Source organism: Cannabis sativa, chromosome X (genome assembly GCF_029168945.1).
Source record: "Cannabis sativa cultivar Pink pepper isolate KNU-18-1 chromosome X, ASM2916894v1, whole genome shotgun sequence".
Classification (NCBI taxonomy): Eukaryota; Viridiplantae; Streptophyta; class Magnoliopsida; order Rosales; family Cannabaceae; genus Cannabis; species Cannabis sativa.
In genome coordinates, this window is record NC_083610.1 from 57543811 (window position 1) to 57561113 (window position 17303).

Genomic DNA, 17303 nt, shown 5'->3' on the forward strand with positions numbered 1-17303 from the left:
TTGTTGGGCAAAATTCACAAGGTACTGATCTTGATGTAGCATTTTTTTCTTATATACCTTGGAAGACAAACTCATAAAATAAAAATATTAGCAAAATAAAAGGATAATCAAATTAGAAATAAAATTAATTAAATTAATATTGATTATTTTCAATTCCCGGCAACGGCGTAAAAAACTTATTTGGTAAAATTGATATGCAATCGAATCAAGTAATATATATAATAATAAATAGAGTATTGTTCCCACGAGGATTAATTATCAATTACCAATCAATTAATTTTTTAGTTCTATTTGATTAATGAAAATTGTTGGAGAAAAAGTAAGTAAATCAAGACAATAATTAAAATTTAGAAAAATAATAATAATAAAGATAAGGAATATTATGATATCCAACAATCTTTTATTTTACTTCCTAATGTAATTACCTAATGTCTCTTCTTTCTATTCAATTGATAATTTGAATTAAGAAGTTTATAATTTGATTAAGACTTATTAACTCAATCTATATAAAAACTTCATATATTCTTATAGTAAGTTTAATCACAAAGAGAGCATTAAGTATAATAACTAATAAAATCATACAAATAATCTAGGTACTTTCGTCCTAAACCAATTTGTATCCATAACAATCATAGCATATTCAAATCTTACCTTTTAGAATTTTGATCTGAATTCATAGATAAAAATTATAGATGACCAGTAAATAATTACAAAATTATAACAAATTGTATAGAATTTAATAAAGAGAAGAAGAAGAAATTGAACAATCACATCAATCCATAAAATTAATTTAAGTAGTTCACATAATAATCATTAAAAGAAATTAGCTACTAGAAGATATTGTAAAACAATAGAAATTTAACTAAAGACATAAAAAATTGAGATGAAGAGATAAAACACTATTGGAGTCTTCCACTAGTGCCTTCTGCTTCTTGCTCTTCTTCTACACTCAGAATTTCTCTCAATTTTTGAATGATATTAGATCTAAGCTTTCAGTCCCTTTAAATACACAATTAGAAAGGTTGTCCAAAATCCTCCAATGCCCAAAATTTGTTTCCAAGTTTGAATGATAAAGGAAATCTAGCTCCAACTCGTTTTATAGAAAAAATTAGGAAAGTTTCCCATTTTTTTTGCAAGAGCTGGGACTCTCTCGTTTTCTGATTTCCTACTGCGATCACTGATAGTATTTTGGCCATAACTCTATTGATATAGTTTGGAATTGGACGATTCAAGATGTTTTAGAAATCTGAAAGAGAGATCTAGATCATTTATTCAGAAAGTATTTCCTAGAAGTGAATGAATAATAGTGAAAAAATAGCTTGAAGCTTTTGATTTTATTTTCCATCACAAACGGAGAATGTTGAGCATCCAAAACTTAGAATTTTTCAATTTACTTTTGGGAAGTGATCACTCTTGACTCTAGACCACAGATTTTGGAGCTAACAAATATAAACTTTGACCAAATTGAGTAGGGGTGTTCATCCGATCCAATTCGTACTTTTTTGGTCAAACAACATCCAATCCGCACTAAGTGTGGGTTTCATATTTTGGATCTAATCCGATCTGCATAATAGTTTAAATCCAATCCGCAATAGTGCGGATTGGATCAATTGTTTTTTTTATGATAAATTATTTAATATTTCATAGAAAAAAAAATTAAAAAAAGACTATTATTTCTTAATCTCCAATAATAATCTATTTCCATCTCCATTTATATATAAATTAAACCAATATACATATATGTCAATATATATGTATTCATCTTTAAATTTACACTAATATATATATATATGTATTCATTACTAAAATAAATAAGTTAGTATATACATTTAAATCTATGTGTATGTGTCTAAGTGAATAAGAATAGTTTTTTTGGTATTTTTTATTATAAAACAAATAAAATACACTAACTCAGTATATTACTAAAAAAATTAAGAAATTAGAAGTTTGTGTTTTTTTTAATATTAATAGAAAATTAATATATATTATATATTATAATTTTTTAAAAATATATATAATTAAGTGCGGATTGGATTGGATCGGTTACTTTTTGAGGTCAAACAACATCCAATTTGCACAAGTGCGGATTTTAGATTTTTCAATCCAATCCAATCCGCGCAAGTGCGGATATTCGCATTTTGCGGATTTGATTGGATTGGATCGTGCAGATTAGATTGGATCAAATACTTAGTGAACACCCCAAAAATTGAGGCAACAAGAAATCCAACTAAGCATTGTGGGAGTTTCTATTTTCCTTTAGAATTTCTCATTTTTGTCTAAAAAAAACTTGAAGAACACCAAAATTGCAAAAAAATGAAGATCTCTCAATATTTTTCCTGAAAAATAAAAATAAACAAAAACCAAGCATAAATCTGCATAATAAAATAATAAAAAGACTAAAATACACAGTAAATTTGGAATCTAAAAATGCATAAAAATAAACCTAATATTTTCTCATATTTATACGCATCTTAATTTTTATTTGAGAAAATTTTAAAAGACTAGAATAAACATAAGGTTTGGGGTTTATTTGCTTAAGTACATTGCCAAATAATGTACATTGTTATGCAATGTATCGTAATACATAGAAGATAATACTCGTCATATAATGAGAACATACCGCTATAATTCATATGTTTATTATGTAATGTGAAATATTGGGTTTAAGTTGTAAATCTAAATACTAACCAAGTGGGACAATATTAAAATATTTCTACATTTATTATTAGAATATTTCTAATATTGGTACGAAATTATTTTAAGAGATTTTGCTTTATCTCGCTGACTATTTGTTGACAGTATATAATCACAAATCAAAAGGTTATAAGAATGAATATTTTAAGTATGGCCACCTTACCATGTACTAATTAATCTATTTCTTGATTTGATTTTCTAAATTAATTGTTAAAATATTTTGATTATTAATGTAGCACAGATACTGATAAAATATCTCACCTATAAATATAGGATCTCAGTTCTCCAGCTACTCACTCATTTATATACAAACAACTAATTCCATTTAAAGAGAGTAGAGAGAACTTGAAAATACGATTACCCAATCCAAAAGTACAATAAAAAATGAAGCTCAAAGATCAATACGTGAAGGTATTACAATCTCTTTCGTAATTTGCATATAATATATTCAATATATTTATATTATTTTGCTTTTCATATAGGATTATATATACTTGTATTATTTTCATATAATATTATTTAGGCTAATTAGTAATTTTTCTCCCCGAACTTTGACATGTACCAAATTATGTTCCCTGAGCTGTTAAGAGGGCATGATTTAGTACATATCAAAGTTTAAGGGGCATAATTTAGTAGATATCAAAGTCTAGGGAGCATAATTTAGTACATAAACAATCACTGAAACAGTAAAATTGAATGAAATTAGACAAAAGTCTTTAAATTTAACAATCTAAATAGTTCGAGGGAATTTTTAACGACTAAAAAAATTCAAGAGACACTATTTAGTACATATCAAAATTCTGGGGAAAAAATTACTAATTAGCATATTATCTGACATACAAATCGTCAACAACAAACACTGTTGTTACTTATACTCCTACTATAACATATGTATATCTGTTGCAGTCTAAATATATTGTATTTATAGGATGGAAAACAGAATAAGCATGGCCTATGTACGAAAAGTATTATTGGCTGGGTATGTTTATATACCATATCAATGTATGACATAATACAATATATCTGTAGTGTCAGCATGCAGTAGAAGAGTATAGTAAGGTTTTCCTGGACCATTCATTCCATTCCACACAACACAAAAACAACACTCCTACTTCTTTTCTCCCTGCTCTGTGTAACTCTGTTCACTCTGCGCCCATTTTCATGAATACATATATTTATATCAGAACACGTATCACACCAAACCTTTTTTTTTACCCTCCTCCTGTTTTACTTTCTCTGACCTCGGTAAACGTTTTTTTCACTTTCCCTTCCCTTATTCCGTACATGTCACTCCCTATAAAAACACAACAGAGTGAAAAGTTATAGTAGTAGTGAGAAACTTTATTACTGCAGTCAAACTCTAACTTTTGGTCCTCTCCAACAAAAAAAAAAAACAAACAATCCGTAATGACAATATCCCATTTGCTATTCAATACACTACTAATACTATTTTCTGTCTTCATATTTATCCAGTAAAACAAATAAATTATTAAATATAGATAAAAGAGCTCAAACTTATTATTACTTCCGTTCATTATCCTTCTATCAGTTTAAGAGAGTGTACTGTACAAGAAAATAAACAAAGCGATCAGTGGGGAGTGTACGGTGTCGGTTCAACCAACTAGCTCTCGAGACACAAATTTTGCCGTCGATTAATTTGTTCAGCTTGATGGACGGCGGAGATTCGATAGTCAGCTCAGCTTCCAAGTCCGAAACATGCAAGAGCCACAAGGAAGCAGAGAGGAGACGCAGGCAGCGAATTAATGCCCATCTCTCTACTCTCCGCTCTCTCCTTCCTAACATTACCAAGGTGTTGTTTTTTTTTTTTACATTACTTTTTCTTTTCTAGAGTATACCATAAATTTTCTTATTTTTTAGCGGAAAATGAGGGCCATTTTCGGTATTTACAGACGGACAAAGCTTCTTTGCTAGCGGAGGTGGTGCATCGGGTAAAGGAGCTGCGTGAAAAGGTTGCTGAGGTGGTGCGTAAGGATGGAGAAATTTGGTGCGGTGGCACTGGTGGCTCGGAACCTGACTCGTGGCCGTTTCCGACCGAGTCGGACGAGGCGAGTTTGAGCTACTGTGAGGGAGGAGATACAAAGCTGGTTAAGGCGACCGTGTGCTGCGAGGACAGACCGGGTCTGACCCGAGACATGGGTCGGGCTATCCGGTCTGTGCGGGCGATGCCGGTTCGGGCCGAGATGATGACGGTTGGGGGGCGGAGTAAGAACGTGGTTGTGATGCAATGTGGCGGTGGGGAAGAAGATCTTAGGGCCTTGAGAAGGGCTTTGAAAGCTGTTGTGGAGAATCGGGTTCCGGGTTCTGGACAGGACCAATCCGGTTCTGGGAATAAGCGGGCTCGGCTCTATGGTTCGGTTAACGAAGGCGATTATGAACTTTTATTAACTGAAAATTATGTGTAATATATTTTGTTAAAAAACAAATTATATAATCTTTCTCGTTCTTAGGAAAGTCCAAAAATCACTTACTGATAAAATATATATTTATATAAAGTATACAACTCAAGGAACGATTGGTAATGTTTTCAGAAAAAAAAAAAGAAAAAAAAGGAACGATTGGTAATTTGGTATGCGTGAGACTCTGCCTGAAAATGAGCTGAATTGTGTTGAATTTGCTCGATTGGTGAAATGGGTGACTTGGGGGTGGAGCTTCTCTGAATCGTTATGTGTGATTTCAACCTTAATATCAGTGTAATGCCGTACAAATTATGCACTCCCTTTTTTTCTTTCTTAATTAATAAGTTTTTGGTGAATTGACTGTTTAAGTATGTACGTTTAGTTTGACTACAATATTATCGGGTTTATTGGGTTCATGAATTATTTAAGCTATAATGAACATGAAGCTTCTTTGTTTTTTTCTTAAATGAAAGTTGCAACTTCATTAACTTAAATTAGGGCTGTTCATCCGATCCAATAATCACTTTTTTGGTCAAACAACATTCAATCCGCACTAAGTGCGGATTTCATTTTTTGGATCCAATCCAATCCGCACAATAGCTCAAATCTAATCCAATCCAATCCGCAAAAGTGCGGATTGGATCGGTTACTTTGGATTGGTTACTTTTTAATATTAAATTATTTAATATTTATGAAAAAATATTTTTTTTTTCACATAACTAGCAACAAAATAAAACAAACTATAGTTATTTTATGTCTCCAACAACACATTAAATAAATAAAATAACAAATAACAAATTCAAAGGAAGAAAAAAAATTGTATATATAAAGAAAAATATTTAATTTTATTTTAAATTGTATGTTGAAAAAAATATATAAGAATAGAATATACATTTTATCTATTAAGTTTTGCAATATAATTGTATTATATGTATTAGACTTTTAAATTACTATTTTCTTTACATTAAAATGTTATTTGTATATATAATTTTTTAATTTTGTTATAAATATGTGTGGATTGGATTGGATCGGTTACTTTTACATGTCAATTAACATCCAATCCGCACAAGTGCGGATTTTGAATTTTCCAATCCAATCCAATCCGCACAAGTGCGGATATCCGCACTTTGCGGATTGGATTGGATTGGATCGTGCGGATTGGATTGGATCGGCTATTTTATGAACACCCCTAACTTAAATCATCCTTTTGGTGGATGTTAAAAATACAATCAACTGAAAAACAAGAAGCTCTTGAAGAATATGACCATTAACTTTTTAGGAAAATTTACACAAAATATTAAATTTTTTTTTTATATCTTTACTTTTTCATTTGGTTAATTTCACAATCAAAATATAATAATACATCCTTTATCAAATTTAAATCCTTACTAATTTTTAACAAATAATTCTTTTGATTACATGAACTTCCTATTTTACTTTTTTTTAAAAATTAAAAAAGAGAAATTGAAAACCTTAAAATAAAATCCAAAACCCAAAATTTCTCTTCCCTCTCGTCTCTTTCTCCCTCCTCATACTTTCACAGCTCTCTCTCTCTCTCTCTCTCTCTCTCTCTCTCTCTCTCTCTCTCTCTCTCTCTCTCTCTCTCTCTCTCTCTCTCTCTCTCTCTCTCTCTCTCTCTCTCTCTCTCTCTCTCTCTCTCTCTCTCTCTCTCTCTCTCTCTCGGTGGTAGAAAACTTGACCACACCCCTAATCACTCAAGAATCACTCACCATTATATTGGGTAAGTTGTGTCTTAAGTATTTTGTTAGACATTAGTAATAGTATGCAATTTGTTTTCGTTATATGTGTGTGGCATTTGTTGGAATTGGTATTTTTTGGTCTGAAATTGTAGGTTTGGTTTTTTGTTGGAATATGGGTTTTCCAGAGCTTATCGATTGTTTGTCGATACAATATCGATGCAATGTTGATAATATGCGAAGGAAAGTCAGGAATGACCATTATCGACATGATATCGATGGTTTGTCGACATCTTGTCGATAACTAAACTAATTTAAATAAAAGCATTGCTGTCGATAGTATATCGATATATTATCGATTAAATTTGAAAATATATCCATGCACGCATAACCGAATATATTTGGGAATGTATCGATAGTTTGTTGATGTTTTGTCGACATGTTGTCAACAATACACCTAATTAATTTAAATTGTTGTCGATATTTAGGAATATTTTCCCTGTTATTTATGTTTGTCGACAATTTATGTAACACCCTAACTAACATAGGCGTATTACGTGATTTTTAAACTTGCTGTGCAGCTCGTTGCTAATCAACGAGGTTTATGGAAAACGTGATTAATTAAAATTTTTGCTTTTTAATTAAACTTGTAAAATATAATTACAAAAGACTCGAGATCCCGATTACAAAAACATTTACAAAAGTTTACTGTTCATACAAAATAATTGTCGCCTAGCGACTAGTTACAAAAATCAGCCTTGTTGTCCCGAGGATCGTACACTCCAGGCCTAACCGCCCCGACATGTACAATCTTCATAAGCTCGTTCACGGTCCATCAGCTTTAGCCTTGCCTTTACCTACACATAAACGTAGAACTGTGAGTCGACAGACTCAGTAAGAAAAGCATAATAATATTCATACATAAAACCCGGTCATGATCAGACGCCCATACCCCTGATCATAACCCTAACTGCCGTGTCCAACACGATACTGAGTCCCCCTAGCTGTCGTGTCCAACACGGTACTGAGTTCTGAACGTTCATAGGGACGGTACTATTGACAAGTAACAGCCTGATCGGTCGAACCGGTCATACTCATTCTTGGTCATACTCCAACTGTACCGACGTGTTACGCATATCCGCCCGATCGGTCAAGCCGGTCATACTCCGCCGTTGGTCATACTCCGGCTGTACCGACGGGATACGTCAATAGTACGGAACCACCAACCTAAGTGTCAGCCTGATCGGTCGAACCGGTCATACTCATTCTTGGTCATACTCCAGCCTGTACCGACGTGACAGGGTTGGATGGTTCGAAGCCAACATACATAACTAATGTAATCTAACAGGCTTCCTACATGCACGCTAAACATGTAATCTACATATGCATACTGTTATACTAATCTTACCTGGATTCCGAATTCAGGTGTGCCGGTCAACCTGACTGGAACTTAACTGCGCGGCGGATTACAGGCTCCTAAACCATAAAAATCACAACACTATAAGTGACACGCTAAATCACTTCTCGGGGACTTAAACTAGGAACTAAAAGTTTCCCTATCGATAAAAAGCATGGCAATACCCCTTAAAACATAAAATCGAGGAAATCTAGGGTTTCAGAATTTTCCCCAACCAGTAGACCGGTTGCCCAACCGAAAATCCGGTTCTGGGAAAATTCAGAACCCCATCCGGAATTCCGGATGCACAACCGGAATTCTGGTTCCTCGCAGGCAGCAAACTCAAAATTTCATAACTTGCTCAAATCAACTCCAAATCAATTCAAACCTTCCAGACCTACTCCATATAACCCAAATAACATTTCTAAGGCATCAAAACCACCCAGATTGCACATAATCAAAAATCACCATTAAAGCTCAAGCTTTGAGTTCTAAACTCAAACTTGAGCAAACCTAGCTAACATGCAATCAAACCAGCTTGAATCTATTTAAACATGCATAACTAAGCCTCTGGAAACAATTACAAACATCCACAACATCACAGCAACAGAACATAGACATTTCTTTCAAAAATCATATATTTTGCATAGAAAAACCATAACTTTGCTCAACCTAAGAATCATGCTTCAAAAACAACTCAAATAACATCTAATAAACATGCTTTAACCTCTGAAAATAACCACAAAATACAGCAGCAACAACAACTAAAAGCTCATGCATGCATCATCATCTTTTCTTGAAAATTAAGAAAACTAAAGAGCAAGTTTCAAGGCTTACCTAGAGCTTAGAATCACCCAAAAACAGCTTGAAAATCAAAGAAAATCCAACCCTTTGCACACCCACAACCAGCCGAGAGAGAGAGGAAAAGAGAGAGTGTTTTCTTGAAATTTTTTCCAATTTTTTTCTAAGTGTTGAAAATGAGGCTTTGAAGAGTAAAATGAAATAAAAAGGGATTCTTTTCAGCCAACAAACAATTAAAATAAACATTTATTTTTCAATTAACAAATTTACTAAAAGACAAAATATCATTGGGGCAAAAAGACCATTTTGCCCCTCCACACTAAAATAACATAAATAACACTAAAGGGGTATTTTTGGGAAATTCTAAATTCCCGACCATTCCCGACATTCCCAATGTCTAATAAACCGTCCCAAACTACTAACATACTAAGTTGTGATTGTTAGGTTTTATGCCCTAAATAAAATTCCATTTCAATGTAATCTATTTTATTCAACATCAATAAAGAAACAGAAGTATTTTTCATTCATTTGTGTATGTTTTGGCTCACTTTATCAATTGCTTGTCTAATTGATTTATAAATTCATCTTAAACCCTTTTCACATACTTGATCATGTTTATTGTGCTGTCATCACATTGGAAAGTAAACATGACTATGTGAATAAAGTTTCCTAGATTTATCAGACACAGGGTTTTACTAATATGATAATCTACAACAAGAGTTTACTTGTATTTGGAGAAATACTATGTTCTTTCCAGAACATTGGTTAAAGTAAAGCTCAGGTTGGATGCATGGAGTATGCATCGGAAGGGACCGATATTGAACTTTGACTTAGATTTAATTAAACTTACCGTAAAATCTATTCAAGTCAATATCGCCAAGTTGATCCTAGATCAAATGATCTTAATCCTGTTATGATTAGGCTCAATCTTGAAAGGCTATTCGTTTTCCTTTGAATTGTTAGTTAAGCCTACTTTTAGGTCAGGGTGATACATACTTTTTGGGAACACGGTAGTGCAATTGAGTGGGAGCGCTAGCATAAACATGGAATCTATAGCTTCTACCTGGCGAATAGTAAGCAAAGGATGATTTCCTTCGAGCTTCACCAAACGAAAATAAATGGTGGAGATCTCATTTCACATAAGCTGAAATATCATTTATACGGGGTCAAGTGTTTTAAGGATAAAATACATAGTAGGGTGTTACGGTAATTTAATCCCTTTACTGTGTAGATCATTCATATAGAGGATCATTGAACAATTAGGATTATAACAATGGATAACTAATGATGTGTCTATATGGTGGAACATATAGAGCATTCTATATACTGAGAGTACAATTCTAAGTTCTATGCGTGGATTCAACGAAGAATTAATAAGTTAGTGAATTTTAGTGCTAAATTCTTGATCTACTTATTGGAAGCTCGGTTATATAGACCCATGGTCCCCCCACTAGTTGAGATAATATTGTTTGTAAGACTCATGTAATTGGTTTTGAGTAATCAATTATAATTCACGAATTAGACTATGTCTATTTGTGAAATTTTCACTAAGTAAGGGCGAAATTGTAAAGAAAGAGTTAATAGGGGCATATTTGTTAATTATGATACTTTGTATGGTTCAATTAATAAATATGATAAATGACAATATTATTTAATAATTATTTATAGTTATTAAATAGTTAGAATTGGCATTTAAATGATTGAATTAGGAAATTGACATTTTTGAGAAAATCTGATACAAAAGGTGTTAAAATTGCAAAATTGCAAAAAGCAAGGCCCAATCCACTAAGCCATGGCCGGCCACCTTTATAGGTATTTTAAGTTGATTTTTTCATTATTTTAATGCCATATAATTCAAATCTAACCCTAGTGGAATGCTATAAATAGATAGTGAAGGCTTCGGGAAAATTACACTTTCTGAATCAGAAAAACCTAAGCCTCCACTCTCTCTTCTCTAGCCGCCACTCTCTCTCTTGCTTCTTCCTTTGGATTTCGAAATTACCTTAGTGATTAGAGTAGTGCCCACACACATCAAGCAATACCTCAATCATAGTGAGGAAGATCGAGAAGAAAGATCATCAGCAAAGGAGATTTAGCATCAAGGATTCAGAGAAAGAGATCCAGGTTCAGATCTTGATAATACTCTGCTACAGAAAGGATTCAAGGGTTAGAGATCTGAACGGAAGGAGTCATTTAATTCCGCTGCACCCAATGTAAGGTTTCTTAAACTTTATATGTGTTTAATTTATCGTTTTAGAAAGTTCTTATTTAGGATGTTAATAAACATACTTGTGATTAGATCTAAGATCCTGGTAAAATAATTTCCAACAACTGGCCTCAGAGCCATGGTAATTGATTTACTTGCAAGAAATTTGGACTTCAAAACGATTGTTTGTATGTTCTTTGGATGGTATCATGTTGTATTGAGTGTTATTTGATGATTGATTGATGTTTGTAAAATTTTCGTGAAAAATAATTGCGATTTTATCTCTGGAATTATTTTTATTGGATAGTATAGAAAAAATTAAGCAAGTTAGCCTTTTACAGAACTTAATTTGGATTTTATTTGAATTAGTTATGATTTTTTGAAGATTTGAAAAAATCGAGTTGTCTTTGATATTTTCCTGCGATCGCAAATCTGTCCGTACAGTTCACAATTTTTTTGTTTTTCTTCGATTTTTCATGCTTTTTCATGGAATTAACTTCCGATTTTTGGTATAGTTTTGTATTTATACTATTACTATTCCTAATTCAATTCTAATTATCATTTTGAATTAATTTAATATTTTTTTAAATTTAATTCAAGATATTAGTGTAATTTGAATTTGAATAGAATTAGTATCTATCTTCTTGCTTAAAAAAAAAATCTATCTTATTTTAAAATTTGATTATATCTTATCTTATTTTAAATTTAAAAAAAAGGTATTTATAATCATGTAATTTTTAAATGATATAAGATATTTTGCTAATTTTTTAAATTTTGTTATTTTATTTATTTAAATTACATTTAAAATTTGAAAAAGATATTTATTTATCTTTTCTAATTTTTTTATTTAATTTTTATTTATAAAATAACATTAAAAATTTAAAAATAGTTAGCAAATTTTTGAAATGATATTTAGGTTGGTTGAAACCTAATTTTTCAAAAATTGTAGGTTTAATTTTAAATTTTTATTTAAAATTTCGAATTTTTTCAAATTTTTTAAAAATTTTCGAATTTTTTTTATTTATTTAATTAATTATTTTCGAAATTAAATATTTAATTTAAAATTAAATAAATCCTACATCCAACTATCCAACTAACCTTGTTGCAGGAGTATGTGTTTTAACTTGTGTGTAAGTTTTCAAAACCTATTATTACTTGATTGCAAATAGCCATGGTTACCTTTTGCCAGATCTAATGATCTGATGACTCCCTTGGTCAAGATAATAATTTGTAACAGGTATAATTTACAATCTTCTTTCATCTGTGTATGACCTAGCAACATGATAGGACCCATCCAAAGTGTGCCTGTGTGAGCCTATGTGTTTAATTTTATTATAGATGCATATAGGTTGTTGTTGCTAAAATAAATTATCATAGTTCTTGATAGAATTTATTTAGGCCCATTTAGTTTTTGGGCCTATTCAATTAATAACAGTTGTTCTTATTAAGGTTAAATTCCTCTCTTTTGGGCCTTGTGTGAGAGTTGGGAGCCATAGAAGTGGGTACGACATACTGAACCCAGCACCCCCTCACATGAACCACCCCAATTGTGAAGGCCCATTTGCCTGATTTGAATGACTGTACTAGGTTAATTACACTAGTTTAACCTAATTAAAATTGATTAGCAACATAATTAATTTCATTTATTTTGAAATTAATTTAAAAAATCATAGTTTAAAGAATTTTATATTCTAAGCTAAACTATATGTATTTTCTTGTATTTAATTAAATATAGAATTATAACCATCTAGATTCTTTCTGAAGCTTAATTTAAATTTTTCATTAAATATTCCCATTTAAGTTGATATTTAGTTATCTACAACTAACCAACTTAAATCTGAATATCTTTTCAATTCAAAATTTCAAAATTAAGTTGAGGAATTTTAGGCATTGGTTATTAAGATTCTTTAGATATTTTTTAGGTTAATATCTTTTCAAATATTAACTTAAAATGGAATATCTTCAAATTAAGTGGTTACAACTTAATTTTTAAATTTAATTAAATCTGATTTGAAAGATATTTAAGTTGATTTTTTAGATTCTTCTAAAACAACTTAAACAAGATATTTTCAAATTTGTTCCAATTTTTATTCAAATTTATTTTTTGAATTTAATTAATAATTGAAAATTAATTAAAGTTGATTTTTTATTTAAATCAATTTTGATTTGTAATTTTTCATTATTATATTATGGAACTTGTTCGATATTTATTTGAATTTATTTTTCAAATTTAAATAATAATTGAAAATTAATTAAAGTTGATTTTTTTTATTTAAACCAACTTTAGTTTGTAATTTTTCATTATTATAATATCTTATTTAAATGATTATACAAAATACATATATTATTTTTAAATAATGAGCTTTTAATCAAGAGACATTCGATCTCCATTGTGGGTTTTACACCGCGTTTGTTTTAGTGAGTGATCCTCCCTAATGGAGGAACGTTCATTAGCAATTTCGCACCGTTTAACCTCGCATGATAAGTAATTTGTAAGTGTTTTGTATGGTATAGATCACCCTAATGGTGGCGACCATACTTGACTTGCAAGTTATGAAACAATGGTGGAAGCTCATAAGATAGAATTGCCTTGACTCTCGCCTAAACGGGACAACGCTGAATTCCAATCTTGATCGAATAAAAGGTTGCTAGAATGGTTATCATTTTAGATGAGCTGACAACTCTATTCAATGGATGATGCTTTGACTCTCGCCTAAACGGGACAACTCGTATCGCCTTGTTGAAATACCTTGGAAAATAAACTATGTTAGATTTAGTATTTCTATAACATATGTCATTACTTGTTATTTTCTAAATTGTGTATGAATTTATGAGCCAAAACCTTACTTCTGTTTTATTGATGTGTTGTAGTGTCATTATGAATAACCCTCACCCCGATCCTCTCTTAGTTACTATCTTAGCAAAAGAACTCTATAGTGTGAAAATGCATCTTGGTAGTTGCATTAACTCGCACCTGTTGATGATGAATCTGAAGTTCCAAAAGGCAAATCTACTAGGAATTGATTTATCAAGAGAACAATGGGTCCAACTTATCCTTAATAGTCTTCCTCCGGAGTATAATGAATTTGTTATCTCTTACATGATCAACAATTCTAACTCCTCCATCATGGACAAGCTCGAAGCAGAATTACGAGCCCATGAACGGAACTTGATTGCAATGGGTCCCCCTGGGTTTGCAATCAATAATCGAAGGAAAAGGACTAGGTATGAAGGATCTAGCAAAACTGCTTCTTCAAGTACAATTATCAGACATAATCTTCTATGTTCGAATTGTAATGGAAAGGGTCATCATGAAGAACAATGTCCCAGGCTTCTAAACAATTCAAACGAAGGTAATGCTTTTGTCTTTGAATCATGTGTTTTAGAGAATGACAAATCCATCTGGATTGTTGATTCTGGGTCTACTAACCATGTATGTTCTTCACTGCAGTTGCTTGAAACTTGGGAAAATCTGTTTCCAGGAGAGTTACAGCTTAAAGTTGGCAATGGCGAATTAGTATCGGTCAAAGCTAGAGGAAAAGCCCGCATCAAGTTTCAACAAAGATTTTTAATTTTAGAAAATGTTTTATTTATTCCAAACTTTAGTAGAAACTTGATTAGTGTCTCATGTTTGCAAACACAATCTTATATATTGAATTTTTCGAGTACAAATTGTTCAATTTCTCGTAATGGATTTCAAATATGTGTTGCTATAATGGAACAAGGGCTTTATGTTTTAAGACCGAGTACTCAAATCTCACTAAATAGTGAACTTTTCAGTGTAGCTAGACCTAGAAACCTAAAAAGAAAAGAGATTGGTAATGATGATCAAACTTATCTATGGCATTTACGTTTAGGTCATATAGGCTTTGATAGACTCAATAGGGTCACCAAAGACGGTCCATTGAAAAACGTCGTCTTAGGTGAACTGCCAGTATGCGAGTCCTGCCTAGAAGGAAAAATGACTAAACGTTCTTTCTCTGCAAAGGGAGAGCATGCCAAAATCCCTCTAGGGTTAGTGCATTCCGATGTCTGCGGACCTTTGAATGTCAAAGCCCGAGGTGGTTATGAGTATTTTGTCACTTTCATTGACGATTTCTCTAGATATAGTTTTCTTTACCTAATGCAAAAGAAATCTGAAACGTTTGAAAAGTTTTAGGAGTTTCATGCTTTGGCCCAAAACCAATTAGGTAAATCATTAAAGATCTTGCGAACTGATAGGGGTGGAGAATATATGGATATGCAGTTCAAAGATCATTTAATTGAACTTGGAATTGAATCCCAATACACTGCCCTAGCCACTCCACAACAAAATGGAGTTGCAGAAAGAAGAAATCGCACTCTTTTGGAAATGGTTAGGTCTATGCTGAGTTATTCAACTCTGTCTACGTCCTTCTGGGGATATGCTTTACATATGGTAAATGACATTCTAAATGTTGTTCCATCTAAAGCAGTCCCTAAGACACCCGTCGAACTTTGGAATGGTCGAACACCTAGTTTACGCCATTACAGAATTTGGGGGTGCCCTGCTCATGTCTTAAGAAAGAAAGAAGGCAAACTTGAATCACGTACCGAAGTATGCATGTTTGTCGGAAACTCTAAAGAGACTAGGGGTGGACTATTTTATAGTCACAAGGATAATAAAGTGTTTGTTTCTACAAATGCTACTTTCCTTGAAGAGAACTATATTAAAGACTACAAACCGAAAAGTAAAGTTGTTCTAGAGGAATTGCTATCAGATATAAGTCCTTCCAATGTTCCGTCCTCTTCCACTCGTGAAGAAGACGATCCCACTCCCTCAGTTGAACAAACTGAGAAATCTACTACTAAAGTTTCTGTTCAGAAGACAATCGTACCTCGTCGTAGTGGGAGGGTTTCAACAAAACCTGCTCGTTATGGCTTGGATGGTGAAATCAATATGGTCGTAGGTGACGGTATTGATAACGATCCATTAACCTATAAACAGGCAATGGCTAGTCCGCAACGGAAACGATTGTCAGCCGACATGGATTCAGAAATGGATTCCATGAAAAAGAACAAAGTCTGGGAATATGTAGACGCACCTGACGACTATCATCCGATAGGATGCAAGTGGGTTTACAAGAAGAAAAGAGGAGCTGGAGGCGAAGTCGAAACTTTTAAAGCTAGACTTGTAGCCAAGGGTTATACCCAAAGAGAAGGCGTGGACTATGAGGAAACTTTTAGTCCTGTTGCCATGCTCAAATCCATCCGAATTCTTCTCTCCATAGCTGCTGCTTTCGATTATGAAATCTGGCAAATGGATGTCAAGACCGCCTTCCTTAATGGGGTACTTGAAGAAACCATCTATATGGAGCAACCGAAGGTTATGTTCTTCACAGGCGGGGAAAAGAAAGTTTGCAAGTTAAACAGGTCTATCTATGGACTTAAGCAAGCTTCTCGCTCATGGAACAAGAGGTTTGATGAAATCATCATGACCTACGGCTTTCTTCAGAATGAAGATGAACCTTGTGTTTACCAACTCAAGGAAGACCAAATAGTAGTATTCCTGGTCCTTTATGTTGATGACATTTTGATCATTGGAAACAATGTCAAGAAAATGACTCACATTAAGGAATGACTCAACACTCAATTCGAAATGAAAGATTTGGGTGAAGCAGCCTATGTTCTTGGTATTCAGATTATCAGAAACCGGAAGAACAGATCTCTTGCTCTCTCTCAAACAGCCTACATAGACAAAGTCTTAGAGAGATTCTTCATGAACAATGCCAATGGGGCAAACATGCCCTCTAGATTTGGTATTCGTCTATCTAAGGAACAGTCACCGACTGATCCTCAAGAGATAGAGGACATGGAAAATATTCCCTATGCCTCTGCAGTTGGAAGTCTAATGTATGCAATGTTGTGCACTAGACCTGACATCTGTTATGCTGTCGGAATCGTGAGCAGGTATCAGTCTAATCCAGGACAAGAACATTGGAATGCAGTTAAGTATATTCTGAAATACATAAAGAGTACAAGGAATCTTGTGTTAGTCTACAAGGGTGGTGCTTTAAATCCCATAGGCTACACTGATTCAGATTTCCAGGCAAGTCTTGAAGACAGGAAATCTA

The 17303-nt window shown here is 32.7% G+C and overlaps 1 protein-coding gene across 1 annotated transcript; it reads left to right on the top strand.

The window, feature by feature from the left end:
- The first annotated feature begins 3783 nt into the window (after positions 1-3783).
- LOC115702573 (transcription factor bHLH30) lies at positions 3784-5284 on the top strand. Its single transcript, XM_030629985.2, has 2 exons — positions 3784-4504; positions 4605-5284. Exons 1-2 carry the CDS (start codon positions 4364-4366, stop codon positions 5115-5117), a joined length of 654 nt encoding a protein of 217 aa, XP_030485845.1. The 5' UTR covers positions 3784-4363; the 3' UTR covers positions 5118-5284.
- Positions 5285-17303: the final 12019 nt, after the last annotated feature.

Coding starts and splice junctions, on each gene's coding strand:
- LOC115702573 (XM_030629985.2), top strand. CDS start 4,364: ATGGACGGCGGAGATTCGATAGTCAGCTCAGCTTCCAAGTCCGAAACA. Junction 4,505..4,604: donor TCCTTCCTAACATTACCAAG/GTGTTGTTTTTT, acceptor CGGTATTTACAG/ACGGACAAAGCTTCTTTGCT.